This window comes from Thamnophis sirtalis, unplaced genomic scaffold (genome assembly GCF_051295495.1).
Source record: "Thamnophis sirtalis isolate CommonGarterSnake01/CBP01778 unplaced genomic scaffold, rThaSir2_p1.2 scaffold_6, whole genome shotgun sequence".
Taxonomy (NCBI): domain Eukaryota; kingdom Metazoa; phylum Chordata; class Lepidosauria; order Squamata; family Natricidae; genus Thamnophis; species Thamnophis sirtalis.
The window spans coordinates 19,968,789-19,995,464 of NW_028261386.1; the positions used below are offsets into that span (position 1 = coordinate 19,968,789).

Here is a 26,676-nt window from a genome sequence, read left to right on the forward strand (position 1 = left end):
CAACTCCCAGAATTCCTCCTCCAGTCATGTTGGCTCAAGAACTCTGGCATTGAAGTGTGCAAGTCTTAAAGCTGTCAAATTACAAGACCCTTGCACCCGTAACCCTTTAGAAAAAAAAAACAGGGGCGTTCAAACTTGACAGCTTTAAGACTTGTGGACTTCAACTCCCAGAATTCCTCCTCCAGTCATGTTGGCTCAAGAACTCTGGCATTGAAGTGTGCAAGTCTTAAAGCTGTCAAGTTACAAGACCCTTGCACCCCTAACCCTTTAGGAAAAAAACCCCAGGGGCGTTCAAACTTGACAGCTTTAAGACTTGTGGACTTCAACTCCCAGAATTCCTCCTCTCGCTCTTCATCTTGATGATGTGCGGACGGGCAGGGTGAGGGAGCTGGAACCGGTTCTAAATGGCACTGTAGATTTGTGGAACCTCTTCTATAAAAGAGGTTAGAACTGGCAGGAACCCACCCCTGATTTAAAGTGACAATAACGTATTATTCTATTATATTCTTTAATTGGTGCCCTGGTTTAGCAGAACAAGGAAACTAATGGGATTTCCAAAAAGTGTGGGAAGAGAACTAAGTTCTTGCATATTTTCAGAAGCCACTTTGCATCTGGTCAATCATTTCATACATTTCATATTATCTGACACTATTGGCATTGCTAGAAGGATACTTGCCATATCTTGCAGTTTGGCAAGATCAATTTGAATGTAATTGATTAGCTGCAGATTCTAAAAGGCAGCTGATTCGTCAGCTACAACATCTGTCAGTTCACTGAGAGTGTTTAGCTTGGTGCCATTTTTCATTTGTGGACTTCATTTTCCAAGAAATGGCCAGATGCTGTGCTTGCAGTTAATTATAAATCATGGTAATAAACAAAATCCATTTTGGAACAAAATGGTTGTGTCCAAACAACAGACTTTGCCCAGCAAATAACATTTCCAGACAATATCTTTACAGTGCATCATGTGGTATGAGAAGAAAAACAGAGATTTTGCAACAGGCCAGATCTAAATAGGAAGTGAATCTCCTGTGTCATTTCGCTTCTCTTCGGGAGAAATCCCCAGCAGCTATGCCTATCTGGCCCCTCCCATGTAAAATACTCAGAAATATTTTTCTCAGTTGCTACTGCTGGTTCGCTCAAGGCCGCACTGGTCGAGCATGCTTGATGCGCGCTGTGCATGCATGCGCAGTGCAATAAAAATTGCTCTGTGCATACACAGAAACAAAAAATAAAATTGGCCATAGGCGAACTGGTTCAGGGGCGTGGCAGGCCTGGGTCGCTGCTGGTTCCTGCGACCCAGGCCACCAAACTACTACTGGTTCGGCCGAACCAGTCCTAACCAGTAGGAACCCACCACTGAAATAGAAGTTACTTCTGAATATCCCAGCTTTTATATACTTTTTTCTAGAAATTGAGGTTCTTCTTGTCCACCAGAACTTAGGTTGGGTTGATGTGAATTAATTTCTCCAAATCTCATATAAAGACATCTAGAGTCCCTTGAATTAGTCATAGTAATGAGTGAAGAAATACTTTTTATTGTCAGTCTCAAATCTGCCGTCATATCCTCTGCTTCATAAGGGCATTGACAGGTCACTTTTGAAAAAGGATTCAGAGGCGAATAAAGTTCCTTCTTTCTCTTATTGCCATGGATTCCTTTCACTGAGCTGAAAGGAAGTGTCAACTAAGAAAATATCTCCATTCTAGATAAATACCTTCATTGTACCAGGGCTGCATACGTGTAGCGTTACAATACTTCTTCATTTAATCAGAATTGTACTAGTACCTTTCTGGGTGGCCCAGCTGGATTATTAAAAAGTCCAAGAAAACAGAGGTGTAGCAATCCAGAAAAGGAAAGATTGGGTTTAATAATCGTATTGAATCAAATAGAGTAGAGTAGAATAGAATAGAATAGAATAGAATAGAATAGAATTCTTTATTGGCCACGTCTGATTGGACACACAAGGAATTTGTCTTTGGTCCATATGTTCTCAGTGTACATAAGGAGAATAATACATTCATCAAGAATAAAAAGATGGCTAAATTCACACTGCTCCTTGCCTAGGGAAGTATGGTAAAATGGTTTAGCCATTTAAATTTGCTCCCCATTAGCCTGCAGAGCATATCATGATGTGACATAAAATATTGCACTTGGGGCAACATTTACACAGTACAACTGGAGCATTTGTTGGGTGAACCCCAAAACTGTTAACTTTACATCTGGGGGAATCATTCTACTTCCAAGGTATTCTGGAAAAATCCTTAGCCAAAACAGCTTTCCCTAGTCAGGATATACAGGTAGTCCTCAACCTATAACCACAATTGAATCCAGAATTTATGTTGCTAAGTGAGAAATTCATTAAGTGAGTTTTGCCCAATTTTACGACATTTCTTGCCACATTTGTTAAGTGAGTCACTGCAGTTGTAAAATTAGTAACATGTTTGTTAAGTGAATCTGGTGTCCCCATTGACTTTGCTTGTCAGAAGGTCACAAACCTGGACACTGCAACAGACACCACCATAAATGTGAGTGAGTTGTCATGCATCCAAATGTAAATCATGTGATTATGGGGAACATGTCACAACTTTTGAGCACTCTTAAGGTTTCTGAGGTTTGAGGTTTATTGGACTTATATGCCGCCCTTCTCCCAAAGGACTCAGGGCGGCGTACAACATAAAAACACACATTACAAAAGTTAAAAGAAAGATTAAATAGAATATCCCCCCAAAAAAACAATAGACATTTACAATGAGATTTAGAAATTAAATTAAAATTAACAATTAAAATTAATAATTTATTTTATTCAGGCCAGGCCGGCTTGCTGGAAAAGCCAACTTTTTAGGGCGTGCCGGAAGGACCGGAGGTTGGGAATTATGTGAAGTTCCGGGGGCAGCTCATTCCAAAGGAATTCCCTAATGTTTGAAAGTTGAAAAAGTTGACTTGCCCCAAAATTGGATGTTGCAACAGTCATAAGTATGAAAAATGGCTAATAAGCCACTTTTTTCAGGGCCATTGTAACTTTGAGTCACGCTCATAGACTCGTCTTTCTGTACTGCCCGCTAGTCTTCCAAGGAAACACAATATTGTAGAAATAGATAGTGGTGGGGGGGGAAATGGTATTCCAGTTTTTAAAAAATCTTAGAATCCAAGATTCAAAGAAGAGGGAGTCAAATTATTCTCCAAAGCACCTGAGGGTAGAACAAGAAGCAATGGGTGGAAAAGAAACAAGGAGAGAAGCAACTTAGAACTGAGGAGAAATTTCCTTACAGAACAATTAATCAGTGGAACAACTTAGATTTAGATTTATTTTATTTGTATGCCGCCCTTTTCCGGGAGGGACTCAGGGCGGCAAACAACTCAAAGAGGGGAAAGGGAACATAGAACAGAATACAAGTAATTAAAATAACCAAGAATCACACAGCCACACAGGTCGAGAGGGGAGGGGAACTCATCAACCCCAGGCCTGCCGGCAAAGCCAGGTTTTGACGGCTTTCCGGAAGGCCTGGAGTGAGGTGAGGGTCCAAATCTCTGCGGGGAGTTCGTTCCAAAGGGCCGGAGCTGCCACAGAGAAGGCCCTCCCCTGGGTGGTAGCCAGATGGCATTGGCTGGTGGACGGAACCTGGAGGAGGCCAACCCTGTGTGATCTAATGGGTCTTTGGGAGGTAATTGGTAGCAAGCGGTCTCTCAAGAAGTTGCCTCCAGAAGTTTTTAAGAAGATGTTGGATTTGTCTGGAGTGGTGTAGGGTTTCCTGCCTAAGCAGGGGGTTGGGCTAGAAGGTCTCCCAGGTCCTTTCCAACTCTGTTATTCTATTCTATTCTATTCTAAATAGTCCAAGATGCACTCATTGATCCCTGTATAAGCAATCGAGAGATGGCCACTGGAGTAAGACAACGCAAGGACTTCAGATGCTGTGTTACATAGGAAAAAGGCAATAAGGAGGAACTGAACAAGGTTTCTCTTTTTCCCAAATCGGTGGCTCTTAACCTAGCAAGCGTGTCCTACCGAATCCAAGAGTCATTTGTCTGACTAAATTAGTAGCAGTCTAAATTAAGCATGCTGGGCGAAACACAACCTCTCTGAACCTGTGGGAGTACGCCTCCTTCAAGCTCTGGTTTTGGAAGCTCTTCACACAGTAGCTTTCCATTAAAAGTCCCGAGGCTGAAAACCTATTTCCTTATTGTCCCTGCAGGTGCTGCGAATGTGGAGCTTTGCTTTCCCATCAGTACTACGAGAAGGATGGACGTCTCTACTGCAAAAAGGATTACTGGGCCCACTTTGGGGAACTGTGCCATGGCTGCTCGGAGCAGATCACCAAAGGGCTTGTCATGGTAAGAGAGGACATTCATGGCAAGCATCACTAGACAACGTAACTTGGGGTTTTGGGGGCAAGGGTGATAATGCAAGTGATCACAATCCAAAAAGCAAGTGGGACAGAAAAAAGAAGTAACTGGGGCTATGGTTAAAAACTCAGCATGATATTATTTAATTTACATGGAAAATGTAACACTGACTGCATGTAATACAATTCCGGTGATTATTGTTCCCTGCATTTAATAATGTTGTCCTTTTGTCAGACAATTCAGAGCTCATCTTTAAAGGGATATGGATTGTTAAGGAGGTGGTATGCCTGATCGTACCTCTCTGATCTCTAGGGCTGTCCGGCATATTTTTCCTCTATCTGTGGCCATTGATGTGGAAATAGTGAGCCAGAAATGCACTTTTGCAACTGGATTCCGAACTGCATGTAACCAAATCATGAACCATTTTTTCTTTCTAGATGCTGCTACTTCAGAAATGCTATGGCTATTGTGAAGGAGATAGGGGCAGCTCCCCCTTCAATCTAAAGGTCCTTCTACTAGTTTCCAGCTTGGAAGTGGGAGAAAAGAGAGAAGAGGGCATAACAAAAGAGGAGGAGGAGGAGGAGGAGGGGGGGGGAGGAATAGATGTGGAGCAACCAATGTTTGCAGAGGGAGGGAGACAAAAATTGAATGAGAGGCTACTGCCTGAGCATAGATCTTCTTAAATCCTTTTATTTGGTATTTTGTTATTTAAACATAGCAATGGAGAAAAGAGGTGTGAATTGGGGGGAAAGTAGACTACCCTTGGCACCAACATCATAACCAACAAAGCCATGTAGGTGGAAGATGATGGTGAACAGGATATGTCCTATTTCTCCTCTCCAGAGCCTATAGCATCTTAGCAGGTGAGAACCTGGGAAAATGGCACAGAGGAAACCATTAAGCCCTGTTCCCCATCAGCATATCCCAGCACCAGCTAACAATGCTGTTTTTAATCAAGCTTTGTTCTCATTGTTTTTAATAGGATCAAGGCATTGTCTCCACATACTTTCACTATGGTGTCCTGATTGTCTTTCATTTCTTAGCCTGCATTTGTTACTTAACTCTGTCCTTACTACAAAACAGTATTGTCAGTTACATTCAATTTTGATTGCCAAACCACCTCTCCTTCTCACAAAGCATTATGTGTCATGGACAAGTTAGCACATCGAAAGGAAACAACAGTTGCTTTAGAAAATATTCATTTTCATAAGAGCAATATAGGACAAGAAGCACCAGCTGTTATAAATGTAAAGTCCATTTGACTTACTTTCTTTCTGGGAAAAAACACTTTGTGTGATGGTTAAGATGCTGGCTCAGAAACCAGGAGATGGTGAGTTTTAGTCCTGCCTTAGGCATGAAAAATTGGCACTTTACAGGATTATTGTGAGTAAAATAGGAAGAGAAAGGAATATTAGATATGTATGTCCACTGTCTTGAGTTATTTATAATGTAATAAAAAAATCTTATAAAGAAATATGTACTCCAGTGACCTAATTTTTCAGCAAAATGCACAAAGGTAAATATAGATGAGTTGTTTTCTTTTTATAGGTTAAAGCAATGTTCTAGTCTAGTTCATGCTTGTAGTACACAAAAGGCAGAAACTTGAGATCTTTAAATTGGTTTAAATTGGATCTTGGTACCACACATAAGTGCCATAGCAACCCACTGACCTCTGAACTAATGATGGTGATAATGAGTAGGATGATATCCATAATACACACAATAGCAGTAGTGTTAGTTATTATGATAACATAAATAATAAATAATAATGTATTATTTAAAAATATATATTTTAAATAATAATATCCTTTAAAATAATAAATTAAAATGGCTGAAATCCCAGCAGAAGGCCAAATTGGCATGATAATTTGGTCATTTTTAATTAGGTGGTCTGACAGAAGAAAAAACTCCCCCCTGGTTCAGCTGCTAAAGTGAGGAGAACTTGTGGCTTAGAGGTTAATACAATTGCCTAATATGAAAGCAGTTCAAGTTTGAATCCCAGAAGGGCATGGCTAGCTGATGAGAGCTAAATAGCTTGAAAGAGACTATACTAGTCTCCCTTTATTTTTTTATCAGTAAAATGTAACATATATACTCTGTGTGTGTGTGTGTGTATGCATCTAATTATATATATATGTGTGTGTACACACACACGTATACATATTTATTTTTAGCATTTCCAACCACACAAAAATCACATGTTTGTGGCCACTGCTTGAAATAATTGTTGATTCATATTTTAAAGGAATGTCCAAAGGGGAAGTAATTATTTGGTCAGAAACCAAACAAACAAAACCTCAAATTAGTACCAGGGCCTTTTTGTTCGATGTGAATGTGCACTCTATCCTTTTGAGGTCTGCTGTGAGTTGATGAGAATATAACAGAAATTTAAGAAATTTAGATCTAGAATCTAGAGAGGGTTGTACAACAAAGAATCAAATTCTTTCTATGGCAAAGTGAGGAAACACTTATCTTTACATTTTTAAAGGGATTGTCATGAGACTTCTGGGAAACCACCAACCTAAAAGGGAAACTGAATTGTTGGTCAATCCCAGGATGAGCGTATTATGTGGGTGTCCTCTAGTCAGAGGTGTCTGCAGAAATGAGGAAGCGATTAAATGTTTCTGAGTTAACACAGAAAACAACAGCTGTGGAATGAACTAATGGAAAATCTGGAGAAACTGTCAGAAAGCCTTTTACAAAAGGCAGGGAAGGAAATCCACAATGTGACATTAATTGTGAACCCAAACCGTGGCATTTAGCATTTGGAGCGTATGGTTACAGATCTAAATATGGCAGAATGAATTATGGGGTAGTAGTAATTTTGCCTGTGGATAATGAGGAAATATGAAGCAAATCCTGAAGGAATACAATATGGAAGGTACAATGGTAGTTTTAAACACACTATAGATCTTATTTCATGAAAGAGCTGGAGAAATCTAAAGATCCTGCTTAGGTTTCACCAGGCACAGCTGTTTGGACTGCCAAAAGCTCAAAAAGTTAAACATTGCTGATCTAAAGTGTTAAAAAGTGCCTGCTGCAATCAGTTGGATAAGTAGATTAAATATATAGCAGCTACTCAACTCTTTCTCTGTCTCTCTCTGTCTCTGTCTCTGTCTCTCTCTCTCTCTCTCTCTCTCTCTCTCTCTGTGTGTGTGTGTGTCTCTGTCTCTCTCTCTGTCTCTCTCTCTCTCTGTCTCTCGCACGCACAAATACACACACATGCACACACAGAGATTCAGTTCAGTAAGACTGAAATAGAGCTACCTTTCCCAAATGCCTCATTATTGTATCTGAAGATCTATAACAGTGTTTCTCAACCTTGGCAACTTGAAGATGTCTGGACTTCAACTCCCAGAATTCCCCAGCCAGCATTCGCTGGCTGGGGAATTCTGACTTGAAGTCCAGACATCTTCAAGTTGCCAAGGTTGAGAAACACTGATCTATACGTTGGGAAGCTGGAATCAGAGCAGACTAAGTTGGAGAGGAAGAAGGCAATAAGTCCAATGCAGTTTAAGAGCCTGATCTTAGGGATGCCTTGAGACTTCTATAGAAAAAGAAATTTAAAAAGCATTAGAGAGAGGTGGGGGGAGATAAACGGCAGCCTGGAGTCCAAGGCAACGGGGCTGTTGCTCCATCGTGAAATGCAAAGCTATTACCCAAGAAAGCGAAACAGCTGCCAATGTCATGAGACAGTAAATGGACAATTGTAAAAGTGCAAGAGACTCCTGCAGAAAAAGTGACTTCAGGTAGAATTCTAATCAAACCAAAGCTCTGAGTACTGAGGAAGGAACCTGGAGTATAGATAATCTTGACTTAAAACTGGTACATCAGGAGTGATGCCTGACACCATCATCACATAAACACATTAATTTGGTTTATTGACTGCTTATGTGTCATCAAATTGGCGTCCAATCTTAGCGACCACATAGATTTTCTCCATAATAGTCGGTCCCTAACTTTGTTCTTTTAATCATGCCGGCCACATGACCACGGAGACGTCTTCGGACAGCGCTGGCTCTTCAGCTTTGAAACGGAGATGAGCACCGCCCCCTAGAATCGGGAACGACTAGCACATATGTACGAGGGGAACCTTTACCTTTAAGCTTGTCCTAAGGTGGCTCAGTGGCTGACACTGAGCTTGTTGATCGGAAGGTTGGCAGTTCAGTGGTTTGAATCCCTAGTGCCACGTAATGGAGTAAACTCCTGTTACTTGTCCCAGCTTCTGCCAACCTAGCAGTTTAAAAGCACATAAAAAAATGCAAGTAGAAAAAGAGGGACCACCTTGGTGAGAAGGTAACAGCGCTCCGTGCGTCTTCGGCATTTAGTCATGCCGTCCACATGACCAGGGAGACATCTTCGGACAGCTCTGGCTCCTCGGCTTTGAAACAGAAATGAGCACCGTCCCCTAGAGCCAGAAACGACTAGCAAGCAGGTGCGGGGGAACCTTTACCTATTTAACCTTGTCCTTCAGATCTTCCAGTCGTGCACCATCAATGCCATAACTGAGTCTAGCCACCTTGTAGCTGGTTGCCCGCTTCTCTTTCCTTCCACCTTTTCCAGCATCAGAGCCCAGTGGTGCTCTGAACTCTGCATTGGCTTCCAAGGACAATTCAAACTGCTGATTGTAACCGATAACATCTTCATGGTTTGCCAGCAGAATGTCTGAAGGATCACATACACCAAACAGAACTGACTCCTCTGATTCATTCAGCCTAAAGAGGGTTGTTAAAAGCCCCACTCCCAAAAAGAAGCAAGAGGACAGAGAGAAGGAGGGAGAACTCGTTGCTGCTTATAACATATGCTTCGCAATATTTTTCCTCCTGAAGTTTGTTTGGTACTTTCCTTGACCATTTTCCAGAAGACGGAACACTTTAAATAGTTTGAAGAAGGATGCTGGGTTTTGGTGGCACAGAGCAGATTTTATTTTATTTTTAAAAATATTTTTATTCTATAAACCACCAGGAGTCTTCAGAAGTCTATGTTGCATTAAAATAGTTAATAAATAAATCAATGTGAAATATGAACTCAAAATGGATTAATCAGTAACCAGTTAAATCTGCTCAAAGAATCCTAGGGCTGGAAGGGACCTTGGAGGTCTTCTAGTCCAATCCCCTGTCCATTTGGGGGCTAGTTTTCTTTGTGCAAACTGAATGTTTTACTAATTAATGAATTACCCAAATATTATTTCATTCAGGGATGATTGTCAATCTGCCTCTTCTCTCCGGTCTCTTCTGCTCTTACGTGGGCCTGGAGTCCCACCTGCACGTCTTTTTTGTTTGAGATGTGATCCTTTCATCCTCCTCCCAATGATTTCCTCAAATCTCTTTCTCTGGCAGCATGAAGTGCCTGGATGAGAACTTCACTGCCTGATCCTGCTCATGTTGTGTTTCAGGACTGAACAATCTTTGGCTTCCTGCCTCTCTTCCTTTGAACAGGAGCTCTATGATACTGCTGGATAGTGAGAAGGACCACCCGCAAAATGGTGATTGAGAAGTGTGTACTGGCAGGGAGACAGGCGCTCATGTCTATCTGTTCCTATTTCAGGTGGCTGGGGAACAAAAATATCACCCTGAATGCTTCAGCTGCCTGAATTGCCAGGTGTTCATTGGCGATGGAGACACTTACGCACTGGTGGAACGATCCAAGCTTTACTGGTGAGTGGGAATTTGCCTGAATCAGCTCATTGGGATCCCTAATTTTAAATTCACAACAAAGGCCCTGTAAATTAGATTGGACACACATCAAGGGTGGGGGGGAGAGATTGGCCTCAATTTGCTCAGTTTGAAAGTTCTAATACATACATACATACATACATACATACATACATACATACATACATACATACATCAATTTCAACTAAATTGGGGGTAAGATGCCCCTAACACTCCTTAGTGTGGGTGTGTCTGTGGGTGGGTTTGTTCCAGCATAACTCTGGAACGCCTGGGCCGCTAAAATGAAAAGGAATGAATTATATCTATAGTGTCAAATCACATTACTTTTGACAGTGATAGTGTGCATTTTGGATTCAAGTTCTGTTAAGATACAGCCTGTTGTGCCTTACAGTACTCCACAAGGGGCTCTTAAAAACAAACAAATTAAAAAAAAATAAAAACAAGGAGGCTCCTGCTGGTAAGGAAGATTGATTTGACACTATAGATTATAATTCATTTCTTTTCCTGTCTAATACAGGGTAAGAATAAATAAATACCTGGCAACACTGGGTTACCAGGTAGTAATAATTATAAACAAACGAAGCTCAGAAAGAAGGGATATGCAGAAAAATAGAAAAGAAAATAGAAAAGAAAAAAAAAGAATGATTATTCTTATTCGTTTCTTTCTTTTCTGTTTCTGGAGGGTTACCTCCTTCAGAGAAGACAGATTCGTGTTTCTCAGCAAGCTTCTAAAACATTCTTCTGTCAGTTTCTAGTGGTAGCCTTGGGCTCTTTCATCCTGAGGTTTGTAAATGGATGTCCTAGTTTGTGGTTCCTTTTCTTCCATGCTGCAGTGGGCACTGTTATTACCAGATGGTGGTTACACCCGTGATGGATCAGCTGCTTCCAGAATCTCCTGGCACCCGGATTCCACACACTGTCACCCTGGTGTCTATTCCGGCATGTTCCGAAAGCAAGCGAGGGCTTTCCATCTCCATTGACAAGCATGGAGGTTCTGAGCACCCACATACTGTGCGCGTTCGTGAGTGAGTATAGACTGCCAGCAGCCATTAGGAAATATTCTTCAGAAATTGTTAACCTTTCCATATCAGGCCTCTGGAGCATGGGTCTCCAACCTTGGCTTCTTTAAGACTTGTGGACTTCAACTCCCAGAATTCCTCAGCCAGCAAGCTGGTTGAGGAATTCTGGAAGTTGAAGTTCACAAGTCTTAAAGAAGCCAAGGTTGGAGACCCATGCTCTGGAGTGTTCCGAATGATATTTACAACAGTTAGGCATTACAAATATAGATTTTTTAACATTTTGACATCTGAGGCCTTTCTTTTTTGCATCCACCTATTCTGAGTCTTCTTGGCATATATTTTTGGTTTGGGGTAGGCTTTAAATAAGAATTGTCCAAATTGACAAATATCGAATATCAGTTTTCATTGTATGTTACCAATCAGTATATAATTCAAATCATACGTTTGCAAGCTGTCTATCCAATACCATGAACATCTCAAGAGTGTTACATGGAAATAACTGTGAAATAAGGAACCACTCAATTATTTGTCAAACACAATTGTCTACGACTCTTGGTGTCAGATAATTGTATATTTTCAGGGAACGTGTGGTGATATCTGATAGAATCGAACTACGTATCTGCAGAATATCATGAGAATTTCAGTATGGAATTCAGAAAAGAAGGGCAACTGACAAAGTAAAAACCTGTTTTTATTCTGGAGGTGGAATTGTTTAATAAGTTCTGTTCATTTCACAACTCCTTTTCTATATGTGTGGACGGCAATGCCTAGAAGTCTTAAACTTAGGAGTTGCAGTCCCAACACATCTGGAGGACATCTGGCTGAAGAATGTGGGTCTATACCATGTTGATTGATTGTAAGAGGAGGGTGATGGAATCTAAGTGCTTTGATCCCTCTCCTCAAGTTTTCAGAGCATGCTATCACTTTCCTGAGGCTTAGTTTGGGAGATATATGCCAGAACAAAGTAACTTGTTTCCTTTGCTGCCCCCTTCTGTATTCTCAGATTAGACCCAGGCTGCATAAGCCCCGATATGAAGAATTCCATCCATGTTGGTGACCGCATTCTGGAAATCAATGGCACACCAATCCATCACGTCCCGCTGGATGAGGTGATATTTTTTGTTAGTACTGACTCAATCATCCTCTCCACAATGTGGCCCCGTGCCTGTCAGGATGCATTGCCTCTCTTCTCAGCCTGCCTTCTCTATCTCCATAGATCGATCTTCTGATCCAAGAGACCAGTCGCCTACTGCAGCTGACCATTGAACACGATCCTCATGAGATCATTGAAAGCAGCCCTCTTTCAGAACTACGCAGTCCCCTCCATTCGCCCAGCCACACACCTTGCCCAGACCCTTCAGCCATTCGCCAGCGCACTGTCATGTAAGGACCGAGTAGAATGTGGCTCTCTGAAGTAGACTCCCCTTCCCTCCTCTGGAGAAACATTTTTGCTCTCATGCTATAGAAATGCAACTAGAAAATAGCTACCGTGTTTCCAGAGGTGGGTTTCTACTGGTTTGCACCAGTTCGAGCAAACTGGTGATGGTAATTTGGCCTGGGTCACAGAATCGGCAGCGACCTAGGCTGGCCACCCCCGCGAACCAGCTCCCTGGTCTCCGCTGCCATTGCCGGCATGTTTTTTCTTAATTTTTCATGATATTTTGCGCATGTGCAGAACAATTTGCATGTGTGCACAGCACATGTCTGGTGTGCGCAAAGCAAACCAATACCAACGCAGGTAGGAACTCACCCCTGTGTGTTTTCCCCAAAATAAGACAGGGTCTTATTTTCTTTTGACCCCCGAAATAAGCACTTGGCCTTATTTTGGGGGAATTCTTATTATTTTTGAGGTGCAGGAGGCGGTGAGCGTGGTCACCTCATGGCTGCTGCTGTGTTGCAATATTTCTAGGGAAGGCTTATTTTGGGGAGAGGGCTTATTTTAGCGCATGCTAAGCCCCGATTGGGCTTATTATCCGAGGAGATCTTATTTTCAGGGAAACAGGGTAGTGCACTCTTCCCTAGCCTAATGCCCTGAAGATTGTGTTGGGAAGGAACTTAGAGTCCACAAAATCCCCAGCCAGGTTGGCAGCCTACAAAGTATCAGGTTGAGGAAGGTGGCCTTGAAATTATAAATGTAGAGGCAGGCAGAAATGAGTAGAATCCCTGGCAAAAACAAAGATGGCCCCTTCTTGGCCAACTTCCATTTCTATTTTCCAATCTCACGCTGGTTTTATTTACACATTGCCTTTTATATATTTACTGAATTAACTTATTTCCTAGGCTAATGCAATATTCTAGACTGAAAGGAATTAAATGGACTGGGGGTATATAACACTTTTTGCCACAAAAAACCCCTACCAAGATTAACTGAATTCAGTGTATTTCTGATACAACTGCTAAGGCAACGGGATAGGTGTATTATTCATACACTGTCCCTCTCTGCTTAATAATTTACAATCCCATCTGTTCGTCAGCAACACACCCTAGGAAATGTGTTTGTCCAAAGTATGTCAGATTCCTCCTTGTAGGCTCCTTTGCGTGCTTGCATTTTCTAGAAATTCTTGAGTAAAGATGTTTTGAGTAAAGAGAAACTTGAGTAAAGATATTTTAAATTTGTGAATTAGTTATACCCTGCCAGAGCTCAGTAGATCTCAAGAGTAGAAGAGAATATATTACAAGGGTGTCAAACTTGATTTTATTGAGGGCCGCATCAGGGTTGTGTTTGATCTCGGGGGCCAGGATAGGCCTGGCCAGCTTGATGTCACTCATGTCGGAGGTGTCTGTGGTGGCCCAAGCTTCATTTTCAGCCATATCGGCCTCTTGTGACCCTCTGTCAGTGAAAACGGAACTTGGGGGGGGTGGTCCTCCCGTGTTCTGTTTTTTCTAGCAGAGGGCAGCAGAAGGCTGGCACGACTGAAAATGGAGCTTGTTGGGAGCCTGTTTTTGCTGGCAGAATCACCGGGAGCTGGTCCTTTCTAGGGCAGCCCTGTGGGCCAGATCTAAGCACCCTGTGGGCCAGATCCGGCCCTTGGGCCTTGAGTTTGACACCCCTGATATTTAAGCTCAGGATTGAATTGTGTAGTCCTTGGTGCTCTCTGAGTTGGCTGTTTGCTTGCAGCCATTTCATTACTCAATTAGTCAGCGTCACTAGACTTGTTTCCTAGTTGGGTAAGGAAATGACTGCAACTGAGCTCAAAGAGCACCAAGGACTCCACTGATCTCAAGAGTTCTGTCGCTTTATCAAATGTGGTTACTATGTGTTGGTGTGCAGTTGTAACCGGTGTTCCCCTTAAGGCAAGGAGAGGAACCTTTGTAACCATCAAAATATTGGAGTTGTTTTTTAAAGTTGCCATTTCAGTCTAACTTTTATTGCAACCTATTCCATAACACTACTCCATGCCTGGCGTAGAAGCATTGCCATTTTGTCTCTGCCTCCCAACTGACTATTGGATTCGGGAGAATCCCATGAGCCTCTGTTAAACACCTGTGGTAGAAGTGTTTATCTTGAAATCATTCTAGCTCAATTTAATAAATTGATGTAAATTTAATTCTGGCAATTGAAAAGATGTCAACTGGCTTGTTTCTAGAACTTATTGTTGGTGGTAACCAGTTTGTCTTTGTCTTTGTGTGAATGAAGGCGAATATACATGTCCCAGGATAATGTTGCAGGATCCAATATGGGTCAGTCAGGCGGACCAGAGATTTAGTCTTCCGAGCTTTCAAACTCACGCTGGAGCCCATCCTCAGGGAACTTCTCTCTCTCCAGAATGTGAGACACACTTTCTCTCACACACATTCCAGGTGAGAGAGAAGTTCCCTGAGGATGGGCTCCAGCGTGAGTCTGAAAGCTCAGAAGACTAAATTTCTGGTCCTGGTGACCAATCCACATTGGACCCTGCAATTTATTATGATTTGGACTCTGCAGCAAACTGATTTCTTTAGATAAGGTACAGAGGTAGGTTTCACAGAAGTTTACCACCAGTTCTCCACTCGTGCGCATGCTCGGTTAGTGAGCACGCGCACCTTCCGCACATGTGCTTTGCTCATATATGCGGCTTGCACACACGTGTGCAGCTTCAAAAATGTGGCTAAATAGAACAGCATAGAGCCAGGGCAGGTGGGCAGGGGCAGGGAGGGCACCCCCATCCGCAGGTCACTGCTACTGGTTTGCCCGAACCATTCTGAACCGGCTGAATACCACCTCTGATAAGGTAAGTGATTCCATGCTGGAGGAAACGGGGGAGGCTGTGAGCCCAAGAGGTGTGTGCCTTGTTGAAAGCCATTGAGCAACAAAACATCAGGAATAAGGTTCCTGAACAACAGCAGCAGCAAAACATCTGGTTGCCCACCCTTAACAGAGGCACAGATTCTACTCCTTTGAAAGGGGCCATTCTGTACTGTTTTACCACTCTAAATGAGGTGAGGGTAAATTGCAAGTTGTGTCCAAATTATGCTGGAATTAAGGGCAAACGGGAAGTTGCTCAAGATGAAAGTCTTCCAGTTTCTTCCTGAACTGCGAAAAAATGATCTGGAGGCACCTGGAAATTGGTCTTTTGTGAGAAGAGCATGCCTGATGTACACCTGAGAAGAACCTTTCTCTTCTTCTGCACAGGAGGAGCTGTAGCATTGACAAGTCACCTTGTTCCAGCTCTCTGGGCTCCCCCTCCTCCCAGAGGAAAGATATTGGTCGCTCAGAATCACTGCGTGTTGTCTCCCGTCTTCATCGCATCTTCCGCCCCTCGGATCTCATCCATGGCGAGGTGTTGGGCAAGGGCTGCTTCGGGCAGGCCATTAAGGTACAGGCATGATATCAGGACAGCATTTTGCCGGGGGTGTATTAAGGATAGATTTTATACAATGCCCTTTACTTACAAAGTTTTGGGGAAAAGTAGTAGACTGTATAAATATGATTGTGTGACAAAAGCTAAAATTTTCAGATAATGATATTCTTTTGAATTACATACCAAGCATTTGAAATGGGGCAAACTGAACAATATAAATGGATTCTCTCTGCCCAAGAGCCTGATATTCCGGCACTGGAAAGAGAAACATATAGCCTAGTTTACTCCGTGGGTTGAGGATTGATTGCACTTGCCACCCATGAGCAGAATTTCTGTGTTGCATAGTCATTGTTCAGTGATTCAGACTCTAAAAATCTGACTGAGGAGGAGATTGGACTAGCAGATCCATGAACATAATTGCATTATTTTAGTTTATCATAGAAAAATGATTGCCGCCAAAAGATTAAAAGCACTTGCTCCTGGGGAAGAAAGCTATGGCAAATCTAGACAGCATACTAAAAAGCAGAGTCATCACCCTGCCAACCAAAGTGTGTATAGTTAAGGCTATGGTTTTCCCAGTTGCAATGTATGGCTGTGAAAGTTGGACCATAAGAAAGGCTGAGTGCCAAAGAATTGAGGCCTTTTGAACTCTGGTGCTGGAGAGGACTCCTACAAGTCCCTTGGACTGCAAGGCAATCAAACCAGTCATTCCTAGAGGAGATCAACCCTGACTGCTCTTTAGAAAGCCAGATCCTGAAGAGGAAACTCAAATACTTTGGCCACCTAATGAGAAGGAAGGACTCCCTGGAGAAGAGCCTAATGCTGGGAAAGATTGAGGGCAAAAGAAGAAAGGGATGACAGAGAATGAGGTGGCTGGATGGAGTCACTGAAGCAGTAAGCATGAGCTTAAATGGACTCCAGAGGATGGTAGAGGCCTGGAGGAACATTGTCCACGGGGTCGCAATGGGTCGCAACTAACAACAACAAGAAAATTGAAAATGAAAATTGGTCTATGCATATACTAAAAACTAGAGTCTTTTAAGACAGGGGTCTCCAACCTTGGCAACTTTAAAACTTACGGATTTCAACTCAAAAGCTTTGCTGGCTGAGGAATTATGGGAGTTGATATCCACAAGTCTTAAAGTTCCCAATGTTGGAGCCCCCTGTTCTAAGGTAACCCACAGTGTGCCTCTCCTTCCAGCCTTTATCTTAGAGAGCAGTAGGGCAAATCAATTCTCTTACACTTCTTCAAATTACATTTCTGCATTGGACTTGTATTTCATTTATCAGACAATTGCAACTCTTCTTCCTTCTCTCAAGGTTATTTTTACAGCCCATTACATTGACTCTTAAGATCCCTTGTTAACTGTATGATTCTAAATTTTTCCTCCTCTAAGAAAGTCCTAAAGGCCATCTGCTTTATTCATTAGGTGACCCACCGGGAGACTGGAGAAGTGATGGCCATGAAGGAACTTATCCGTTTTGATGAGGAGACCCAAAGAACGTTCCTTAAAGAGGTTGGTTACTCCAGCTTAGTCCAGTGGCGAGAGAAGTTTCCTTTCTGTTGATTTTCTATTAGTATCATTTCAGTTTTTCTTTTTTACTCCCCACATCAAATGTTACCTAATTTAAATGTGTGTCCCTCTTCTTTAAATGTATATGGTGATCCATGGCTGGCTGCTATGGGTTCGCCCGGGATTGAGAGAACCCGTAGCTAACATTATGACCAGTTTTGGAGACCCTCCAAATCCCACCCCTGGCTGGTGCCTCCCATTCCACCCCTCCTGCCCCTCCCCTCCCAGGAGTCTCCACACAGCCCGTTTTGGAGGTAAGTGCAGGGCCCGCCCAGAGGCTTGTGAAGGGGTGGGAAACAGGCTTTCCGGAAGTTCCAGAAGGCTGGAAATGGGCCCATTTCTGGCTTCCGGAAGGCCTCAGGAATCCGGGGGAGGCAGTTTTCTCCTTTCCAGAGGTTTTGAGGAAAGCCTCTGGAGCCTGGGGATGGCGAAAATGCCCCCTCTGCCATGATGCAGGAGGCCAAATAAGCTACACCCACTATGGCCATACCCACCCAGCAACCAGGCAGAGAACCCATTGCTGAAATTTTTGAATTTGGTGATCCCTACTGTTTTTGCACTGCAAGCAAAGATTTTCCATTTAAGCTTCATATGGAGCATATGCTGTTCTATTATATTCTATGAAAAGCTGTTCCTCCATAATATTTGCCAAAATCTTTCATTTTGTGAAGTCCCCAATGTTTAGGTAGTTGCTGCAGGGCTTACAGACAAGCAGGTAGTAGCCCAATATTTTACAAAATTGACAATTTTTTCCTGATGTTGTATGCAGTTTTCGGTCAACAACAAGCGATTTTGAGGAATGCAGAATTAACTGTCCTGTGGTTTTGTTCCTTAGGTGAAAGTAATGCGCTGCCTGGAACACCCCAATGTGCTGAGGTTCATTGGGGTCCTCTATAAAGACAAGAGGCTGAACTTCATCACAGAGTACATCAAGGGAGGCACCCTTCGTGGGATCATTAAGACCATGGTGAGGGCATAGAACCTACATCGGATCTAATGTAAGAATATTGAGCATCTGAGCAGGAGGAGGGAGAACAGCAGAGACAATCTGTCTGGGTTCACACAGCCAGGGTTAATAAAACACAATAGTTGTTCTTCCTGAGAAACATAAATCACAATTGTTAGGAATATAATCTAACAGTTGGGTTGGCAATATATAAATCCTGTAACAATGCTATACCTGTTTCTTTAAATCATACTGTAAAATGTGATTGGTTGCTGTTTTCCTCAATCGGCCATAAGAGGGTGCCAAAATGGCTGTTGGCTCTCTGTTTGTTAGATGCTGGGGTGATCTGATCTGAGTGTTTTGGAAGCTGGCTGTTAGAAAGTGCCGTGAGCTATTGTAAGTTTTGCAACTGCTAGCAAACTTTGTGTACTGAACTGATTATATGATATTGGACTATGTTATTTGGATTATCCCTTAACTGAAAGACGTTGATGACTGACTGTCTTATCCGTGTATGATTTGAACTGTTTGATGGACTCTGATATCTCTATTTCCACGAAACTAAAAGCCTATTTAAGCTGCAGTGTCTCTGCATGCTGGTTTGTGTGTTCTCCAACACAACTCTCACAACGCTTCTCTGAACGCACTTGCTCTCCCAACGGGGAGCTTACCTAACAACAATCTTAGTCCCAAACACCTTTTATTTATACAGCTGTAAATTATGGTCATTAACAGTCCGCAAGGCTTCACAGTCTGTGAAGGTTCCAACAGATGTCTGCTTGAGTTGCTACAGTCTTTCAGGAGAATGTTGACAAACATGCACCTTATCTCCCTTGGAATGCTTGCCAGAGATCTAATTGCCAAATGCAGATCAAGACCAAACTTACCACAGAGTCAAACAGAACTTTTCAAAGCTTGAACCGACCAGATGAACTAATTACTTCCTGCAAAAGGTCACGTCCCATTCCCTCCTCTTTTATGTCTTATGGGAGGAGCCAATCATCTCCAAGCCTTACTCCCAAATCAAACCTGTTTTCTTAATTGTTCTTGCCTTTTGTCAGCTCTGCGCATGTGCACACCGGGAACAGGCTCCCACTGTTCTTCTGCCTCGCTGATATCAGACTCCAGAGGCTCTGGAGGCAGCAAAAACTACCAGATGGCTTTGGACCACTCTCTGCCTCCGACGCAGAGCCCTCGTCCAAGCCTTCCCCAGACTCTAGGACTGGCCCACGTTTCTCCCCAACCTCTTCACTGTCTGAATATGCTGCCAGCTCTGCTGGCCACTGGCAGACCACAGCAATAGCTGTGTTCATGTAGCGTGTTGTGGCCAAGCAAACTATATTATGACTTAATGTCATGACAAAATTGACACTGCATGTTAAAACACTGCTGCTTGAGCAAAAACCATGAATTCTAGAGAGTATCAAGTTGCCCACCAAACCCAAAGAGAAATGCAATCCTATTCAGGATCAAAGACTGAACCACTCTACAATCAGGAGGCCCAAATATCCACAACCACTCATATGGTCTTGTCAGGTTTAAGCCTAAGCCTGTTCGTTCTCCACTCTCAAGACCAACTGGACCCACCTGTATAAAAAGGAAGAGAACTACTCCTCCACTGAGGGATCAGGTAGAATTGGGATGGTTGCACTCTCTCATCTCTCTCCTGGTCCTACCAGAGGTCATCATCAAGCATGACCAATATTGTCACTATACTATTCCCCGGGTTTGAACCTGAACTGAATCCTCTTAATTAACAGCGAAAATCTTACAATTCATTTGTACAATCTACTAAGCTTAGTTAATAATACTCCATTAGGTTTTTGATTTAGAGTATTGTGCAAACATGATCAATTCAGTAACCAGCTAAATGGTTACCACCCGCCCAATGTCTGATTTTTTTCAACGTAGATCGCCCTGTGCTTGAATGGCTGGATGGTGTGGACATTAACATTTGAACTACTATAAATCCATGTATTTGCCATATGCTAAATTAATAAATAAAACCAGCTAGGCTAGAGTGTGTTTTGTGAACCTAGTCATGAAAAGGATGCAAAGTCTCTTTCCTGCTATTCTCTCTCTCCTGGTAGAGGTGAGATGCTCCAGACAGGGTTCACACCAATTTTTCCAAATACTTCACTCACCAGCAACATTTTTCTTTCAGGACAGTCAGTATCCTTGGAGCGAGCGGGTCAGTTTTGCAAAGGACATCGCTTCAGGGATGGTGAGTAGGAGCATGAATTTGCAGCAAACTGAGCCAGGAATTTTGTGGGGCATCAGGAAAGCATTTTGCTGGAATCATGTTAAAATTTCCCATTGTGTCTTATTCACTAGCCTTTCAAAGTATGTGAGCAATTCATGAAAGTTGCTCGCCAAATGAAGCCTCCAGGTTGAGGCAACATAGGCTTGGTAAAAATAACAAAGCATGCTACTTGTGAGCTTTCCAGAATAACTTACTGACCAGTCTTCAGTTCAGTTCAGTTGGTCTTGTATGCCGCCCACTCCCGAAGGACTCCGGGCGGCTTACAATAAACAGGGGAAGGGGATAAATAGACAAAACAACAATTTAAAATACACAACATTCATAGTTACCGTGGGGCTTGTAAGCACAATGCTAGATTGTGTAGACTTTTTGAATCTGATTCAGTTAGGTTATTTTTACTTGCTTATGAACAAGGGTGAGTGAAATAGATTTAGTTAAAAAAAACATACACTCACAATGTTTCCTGTCGTAAAACAGATCGGTCACTTGGCCAACTTAATTTTACAAACTTGTTTGCATTGGTCATTAAATGAATCTGAGGTTGTTAAGCGAATGCCGCTTAACATTGGTAAGCAAACCAATGGTGGACTTATGGGTACAGTTTTCGGCAAAACTTTAGGAAAATGTAATCATGTGACTGTGGGAAGCTGTAAATGCCCGTAAATAGGGCCATGTTGCCAAGGATCTAAAGTTTGGTCATGTGATCATTTGAACTTCACATCTGGATCATAAGTACAGTAAATCTGTTGTAATTTTGAATGGTTGTTAAGTGACTGATTATAACTCAAGTACTATCTATATCAGAGTTTGGGGACCTCTGACCTATATGCTACGATAAGTCAAGTTATATTTCAAAAATAACAGCTCCGCTTCCTATAAAATTAGAACACTATACATATTAAGAGCATCTCACAATGCTGGATAAAGTGAAGTCAACCATATCCTTTTTAAAAAGAAAGGAATTATGGAAGAATAACAAAATTTCTAACTCTTTTTTCTCATTTCTTTTCATAGGCTTATCTCCATTCTATGAATATCATTCACAGGGACCTCAATACACATAACTGCCTTGTGCGAGAAGTAAGTTGGCACTGGTCAAATTTTTAATTCATTCATTAATTTAAGTTTTATTTGCATTATTCAGTTTGCTAAGTTTGTTGATTTTTAAAAACTAAAAATAATTTTAAAAGCAAGGAGAAGATATTGCTGGTCATATTTTGAGAAGGTAAGTTATGAAGAGTAATTTTTAAGGACATCATCTTAAAAACAACAAACAAAGAAGAGGATTACTATAGGTCTTGAATATAACAATCTCTGATTTGTGAAAATATATAACATTTAATAGGTGGCTCAGTGGCTAAGAGGCTGAACTTGTTGATCAGAAAGGTAGGCAGTTCGGTGGTTCGAATCCCTAGCGCCACGTAATGGAGTGAGCTCCTGTTTACTTGTCCCAGCTTCTGCCAACCTAGCAGTTCAAAAGCACATTAAAAATGCAAGTAGAAAAATAAGAACCACATTTGGTGGGAAAGTAACAGCGTTCCCTGATCCTTTGGCATTTAGTCATGTCGGCCACATGACCACAGAGACGTCTTTGGACAGTGCTGGCTCTTCAGCTTTGAAACGGAGATGAGCACCGCCCCCTAGAGTCGGGAACAACTAGCACATATGCAAGGGGAACCAATACTTTCAGCCTCCTAAAACAATAATTGTGCAACTCCTGCCTCATAAGTAAATCTAAAAAAAATCATTGGGGTAGGGATTAGGCAAAATACATGCCATACATTTTAATAATTACATTATTGTCTAGCAAACAAAGCAATTGTTAACATTTACAGGGTTTTGTGTGACATTTCCAGATGTCATTTTTCTTTGTTTGGCTTCAGATTCTCAGGGACTAGTTTTGTTTGTTTTTATAAATAATAACCTGAATTCAGTCTTTTCTGTTTACAAACAATGGATGGAGAAATTTTTAAATATTCAGTGCTGATAGAAAGAAAGTGAGCCACTGCAAACTAGAAAGTAATGACAGAAACAGACGCCTGTTTCAAGAAATTAATGTTTGAAAAAAAGAAGCGAAAATAACTTTTTGAACTTCTTCTCATTTCACTATGTGGAAATGAGAACTGACTATATAAGGAGACAAGTTGAAAACAGTGAGAATAGAGAACCAGTAAAACAAAAACAAAAATAAATGAGTTCTGAATGCTTATGGATTGAATGCAACAGTGAATTTCAATGGGAAAATCATAGAGAGAGAATGAACAAGGATCGAACGGCAAAATTAAAACAGTAGAGAATGAGTAATGGAGTCAAAAGGATTCCAAAGACAGAGAGAGAGTTGTGGTTGCAGAAAGTGTAAATTAGACTTATTTCCCCTCTCTTTTTCTCATCTCATTTTTGAAATTCTGTTTGGCTTACTATGTCCTATTCCTTTTCTGAGCTTTGCACAATTTTGCTTACTCCAAAAGAGAATAGTGCGATTGGTATGCATGCAAAAAAACAACAACCTATGTGAAAGTATCAGACAATTGTCACCTCAAACTATGAGGAAACTTTAGGCCTCAGAGTTTTGATTCCTTTGGGTTTGTTACTTGGAACCCTGACAACAATGCTTTCTTGACTTTTATGTACACTGAGTGGATATTTTTAGTGTTACAGCGCTGCTATCCCACAAAACCATTTTCTATTTTGACAGGATGAAGATTTAAAATAGATTTTTTTTAAAAATGCTGACATCTACCAACATGGACACTTCTGTAGATATTGCAGTCTGTAGATATTCTACTACCTATTTCATCAGTGGAGAGGCTGGAGACAAATATTTATTAGAAACACTAAGCCCAATCCTGGAACCAGGGGTGGGTTTCAGCCAGTGTTACTCCTGGTTTGTCCGTGTGCGTACATGTATGTGCTGGATGTGCATTATGCACCATGCATGCACTGGATGTGTGTTATGCGTGCATGTGCAGTTCAATGGGAATTGTTCTGCGCATGCGCAGAGCTCAAAGAAAAGATGGCAGTGGCAATGGCGGTGATCGGGGAACTGGTTTGGGGCGTGGCCAGCCTGGGTCACTGCCAGTTCTGCGACCCAGGCCGGCATTCCACTACCGGTTTGACTGAACTGGGCCGAACCAGTAGGAACCCACCACTGCCTGGAACCCTCCAATATCTGATAAAAGATTATAACATAATCAGTAAACATTAGTTGTTAACTAGTTCTGTAACAAGAATAACAAGAATTTTGTTTGTTTTTTTCAGTTGAATTAAACCCCCCAATCCATGAAAAAAATAAAATAAAACTAATGTGAAAACCAGAGTGACACTTTTAATGCAATAATAATAGTTGATAAATTGAGTATAAAATAAGTCCATTTTCAAATAACATTCTATAACATAAATACTATATAAAATAATCAGGTTCGGCTGATTTTTGTTTTGTTTCAAAGACAAGCCACATCGTTTGAAGGTGACATTGAGAACAACAAAAATAGTATTTCCTCTTTTCTTAAATACTGTCTTGTCTGCCAACAGCGTTAAAGCATTGTAAACTGAAAGTGCTAAATCCACTGGATAATTAGAAAGAAAGGAGGGGAAAGATTCTTTCTGTTCTTTACACAGAACAAAAGTGTGGTAGTGGCTGATTTTGGCCTTGCTCGGTTGATGGTGGACGAGAAGAACCAGCTAGCAAACCTGAAGAAACCTGACCGAAGGAAAAGGTACACCGTGGTGGGCAACCCTTACTGGATGGCTCCTGAGATGATCAATGGTGAGTTGAGCAGGGGAGTTGAGATTTTTGAGAGATTTTATTAATATTTGTAGGCCGCCCTTTTCCCTGAGGGGACTCAGGGCGGCTCACATAAAATCAGGGGAGGGGAAGACAAACATTGACATAGAGACATATAATAAAATGGTAAGCAACATACATTCATCATTCGGGAGGGGCGGCTATCCTTGTCCCCAGGCCTGACGGGCTAGCCAGTTCTTAAGGGCTATGCGGAAGGCCTGGACGGTGGAGAGGGTACGAATCTCCACGGGGAGCTCGTTCCAAAGGGTCGGGGCAACTACTGAGAAGGCCCTCCTCCTTGTAGTTGCCAGCCGGCACTGGCTGGCCGATGGAATACGGAGGAGGCCTAATCTATGGGATCTTATTGGTCGCAGGGAGGTAATTGGCAGAAGGCGGTCTCTCAAGTATCCAGATCCACTACCATGTAGGGCTTTATGGGTGACTAATAGCACCTTGAAGCACATCCGGAGATCGACAGGTAGCCAGCGCAGCTCGCGGAGGATAGGTGTTATGTGGGTGAACCGAGGTGCACCCACAATCACTCGCGCGGCCGCGTTCTGTACTAGCTGAAGTCGCCGGATGCTCTTCAAGGGCAGCCCCATGTAGAGCACATTGCAGTATTCCAGCCTAGAGGTCACAAGGGCCCGAGTGACTGTTGTGAGAGCCTCCCGATTCAGGTAGGGTCGCAACTGGCGCACCAGGCGAACCTGGGCGAATGCCCCCCTGGTCACAGCCGTCAAGTGGTGGTCAAACGACAGCTGTGGGTCCAGGAGGACTCCCAAGTTGCGAACCCTCTCTGAGGGGTGTAGAATTTGACCCCCCAGCCTGATTGATGGAATATTGATCGAATCTTTGGGAGGGAAGCACAACAGCCACTCGGTCTTTTCTGGGTTGAGTACAAGCTTGTTAACCCTCATCCAGTCCATAACGGCTTCGAGGCCTCGGTTCATCACGTCTGCCGCTTCATTGAGTTGGCACGGGGCGGACAGATACAATTGAGTATCGTCCGCATATTGATGGTATCTGATCCCGTGCCTGCGGATGATCTCTCCCAGCGGTTTCATGTAGATGTTGAATAGTAGGGGGGATAAGACCGAGCCCTGAGGCACCCCATATGTTAGGGGCCTAGGGGACGATCTCTGCTCCCCCACTAACACCGACTGCGACCTGTCCGAGAGGTAGGAGGAGAACCACCGCAACACGGTGCCTCCCACTCCCACCTCCCGCAGTCGTCGCAGAAGGATACCATGGTCGATGGTATCGAAAGCCGCTGAGAGGTCAAGGAGGACCAGGATGGAGGAGTATCCTCCATCTCTGGCTCTCCAGAGATCATCGGTCAATGCGACCAAAGCGGTTTCAGTGCTGTAACCGGGTCTGAAGCCTGACTGGAAGGGGTCAAGATAGTTTGCTTCCTCCAAGGACCGTTGAAGCTGGAAGGCCACCACCTTCTCAACAACCTTCCCAAGGAAGGGAAGGTTGGAGACTGGGCGATAGTTATTAAGAACAGCTGGATCCAGAGATGGTTTCTTTAGGAGGGGTCTCACCACCGCCGCTTTCAGTGAGGCGGGGAAGTTCCCCTCCCGAAGAGAGGCGGTAACAACCGCCTGGATCCAGCCTCGTGTCACCTCACTGCTGTTAGTAACCAGCCATGAGGGACACGGATCCAGTACACAGGTGGAGGCACTTACAGCCCTCATGGCCTTGTTCACATCCCCGGGGGTAACATCCTGAAACTCAACCCAGAGATGTTCTACTTGATCCTCCTGTGCCTCGGCTGGAGCTGCGGGGGTGGAGTCCAAGTCCGACCGAAACCGAGCAATTTTGTCCGCTAAGAATTGGGCATAATCCTCAGCTCTGCCCTGCAAGGGTTCCCCCGCTTCCCTTTTATTCAATAGGGAGCGGGTTATCCTAAACAGGGCGGCTGGGCGGGACTCAGCGGACGCAACCAAGGTGGCTATGTGAGATCTTTTTGCTGCCCTAAGTGCCCTGGTGTATTCCTTGGTGCAGGTGGTTACCATTGCTCGGCTCGATTCGGACTTATCGGACCTCCAACGGTGCTCTAGGCGTCTCCTCCGGCGCTTCATCTCCCGGAGTTCCTCGGTGAACCAAGGAGGTCTCCGGGATCCGCCGCCTCGGAGGGGCCGTAGTGGCGCAATCCGGTCGAGGGCCTCCGATGCTGCCGAGTGCCAAGCAGCAACCAGAGTCTCTACCGGACTGTGGGCGAAAGTGTCAGGAATAACCCCAAGCTCCGTCTGGAACCTTAACGGTTCCATAAGTCGCCTGGGGCGGAAC

At 43.0% G+C, this 26,676-nt stretch overlaps 1 protein-coding gene across 1 annotated transcript in view; it reads left to right on the plus strand.

Moving 5' to 3' along the window:
• The window catches only part of LIMK1 (LIM domain kinase 1), a 59,764-nt gene that overhangs the window by 20,893 nt on the left and 12,195 nt on the right, over positions 1-26,676 (plus strand). Inside the window, exons 3-13 of the mRNA XM_014069559.2 lie at positions 4,192-4,330; positions 9,890-9,999; positions 10,851-11,042; positions 12,040-12,145; positions 12,253-12,419; positions 15,649-15,832; positions 17,248-17,334; positions 18,227-18,358; positions 20,502-20,561; positions 21,615-21,680; positions 24,219-24,366. Coding sequence (XP_013925034.1) covers positions 4,192-4,330; positions 9,890-9,999; positions 10,851-11,042; positions 12,040-12,145; positions 12,253-12,419; positions 15,649-15,832; positions 17,248-17,334; positions 18,227-18,358; positions 20,502-20,561; positions 21,615-21,680; positions 24,219-24,366 — 1,391 coding nt within the window. The remainder of the gene's footprint in view (positions 1-4,191; positions 4,331-9,889; positions 10,000-10,850; positions 11,043-12,039; positions 12,146-12,252; positions 12,420-15,648; positions 15,833-17,247; positions 17,335-18,226; positions 18,359-20,501; positions 20,562-21,614; positions 21,681-24,218; positions 24,367-26,676) is intronic.